This window comes from Fonticula alba (genome assembly GCF_000388065.1).
Source record: "Fonticula alba strain ATCC 38817 unplaced genomic scaffold supercont2.1, whole genome shotgun sequence".
Taxonomy (NCBI): domain Eukaryota; order Rotosphaerida; family Fonticulaceae; genus Fonticula; species Fonticula alba.
In genome coordinates, this window is record NW_009242971.1 from 2,592,897 (window position 1) to 2,593,541 (window position 645).

Consider the following 645-nt stretch of genomic DNA (forward strand, 5'->3'; position numbering starts at 1 on the left):
CCCCCCCCCCCCCCCCCCCCCCCCCCCCCGGCCCGGGGACAGGCCTCATTGATGACGACCAGCCGGAGGCCGCCCTCCGCAAGGTTCAGCAGTATTTCCGCAGCGTCAAGGGTGCCGAGCGTCATCCGACTCTGCTGTCGCTGCGGTCCCTGTGTCTCGTGCGCTCCGGCGAGACGGACAAGGCCCTGGCCGACGCCAACACCGTCATGCAGCTGGTCGATCGGACGCGTGCGCTGGACCAACTGTCCCTGCACGCGCTGTCGGTGGTCTTCACCTCGACTGACCGGCGTGCGTAGGCTGTTTCCTGCCTCCCTCCCTCGCCCGGTTCTTCTCTTTCCGCGTGGTCTGCACCGCCCTCTAACCATCTGGCCCGGCAGACTACGACTACTTTGACCTGCTGGACAAGCTGGTGGCCGCGGCCCCGCGCGGCAGCCCGCACCACTCGCACTACATTTGCCTGGCCTTCCTGTCACGGATGGGCATGGTGTCGCCCTCATTGGCCGGCGCCGAGCTCGCGAGCGATGACCCTTACCGCGCCAACCTGACCCGGGTGCTGGCGGTGCGTGCGCTCCTGGCCGGCATCCTCCTTCGTCCTGGGTCTTGTTTTGGAGCTCTCTCTCTCTCTCTCACCCCCCTCCCCCCCCC

General features: G+C 68.4%; 1 protein-coding gene across 1 annotated transcript in view; it reads left to right on the forward strand.

Moving 5' to 3' along the window:
- H696_00565 (hypothetical protein) overlaps positions 1 to 645 on the forward strand; it is a gene marked incomplete at both ends in the record, with an annotated part of 10,622 nt that overhangs the window by 200 nt on the left and 9,777 nt on the right. The window contains 2 exons of the mRNA XM_009494441.1: positions 43 to 288; positions 378 to 559. Of these exons, the coding sequence (XP_009492716.1) occupies positions 43 to 288; positions 378 to 559 (428 nt within the window). The remainder of the gene's footprint in view (positions 1 to 42; positions 289 to 377; positions 560 to 645) is intronic.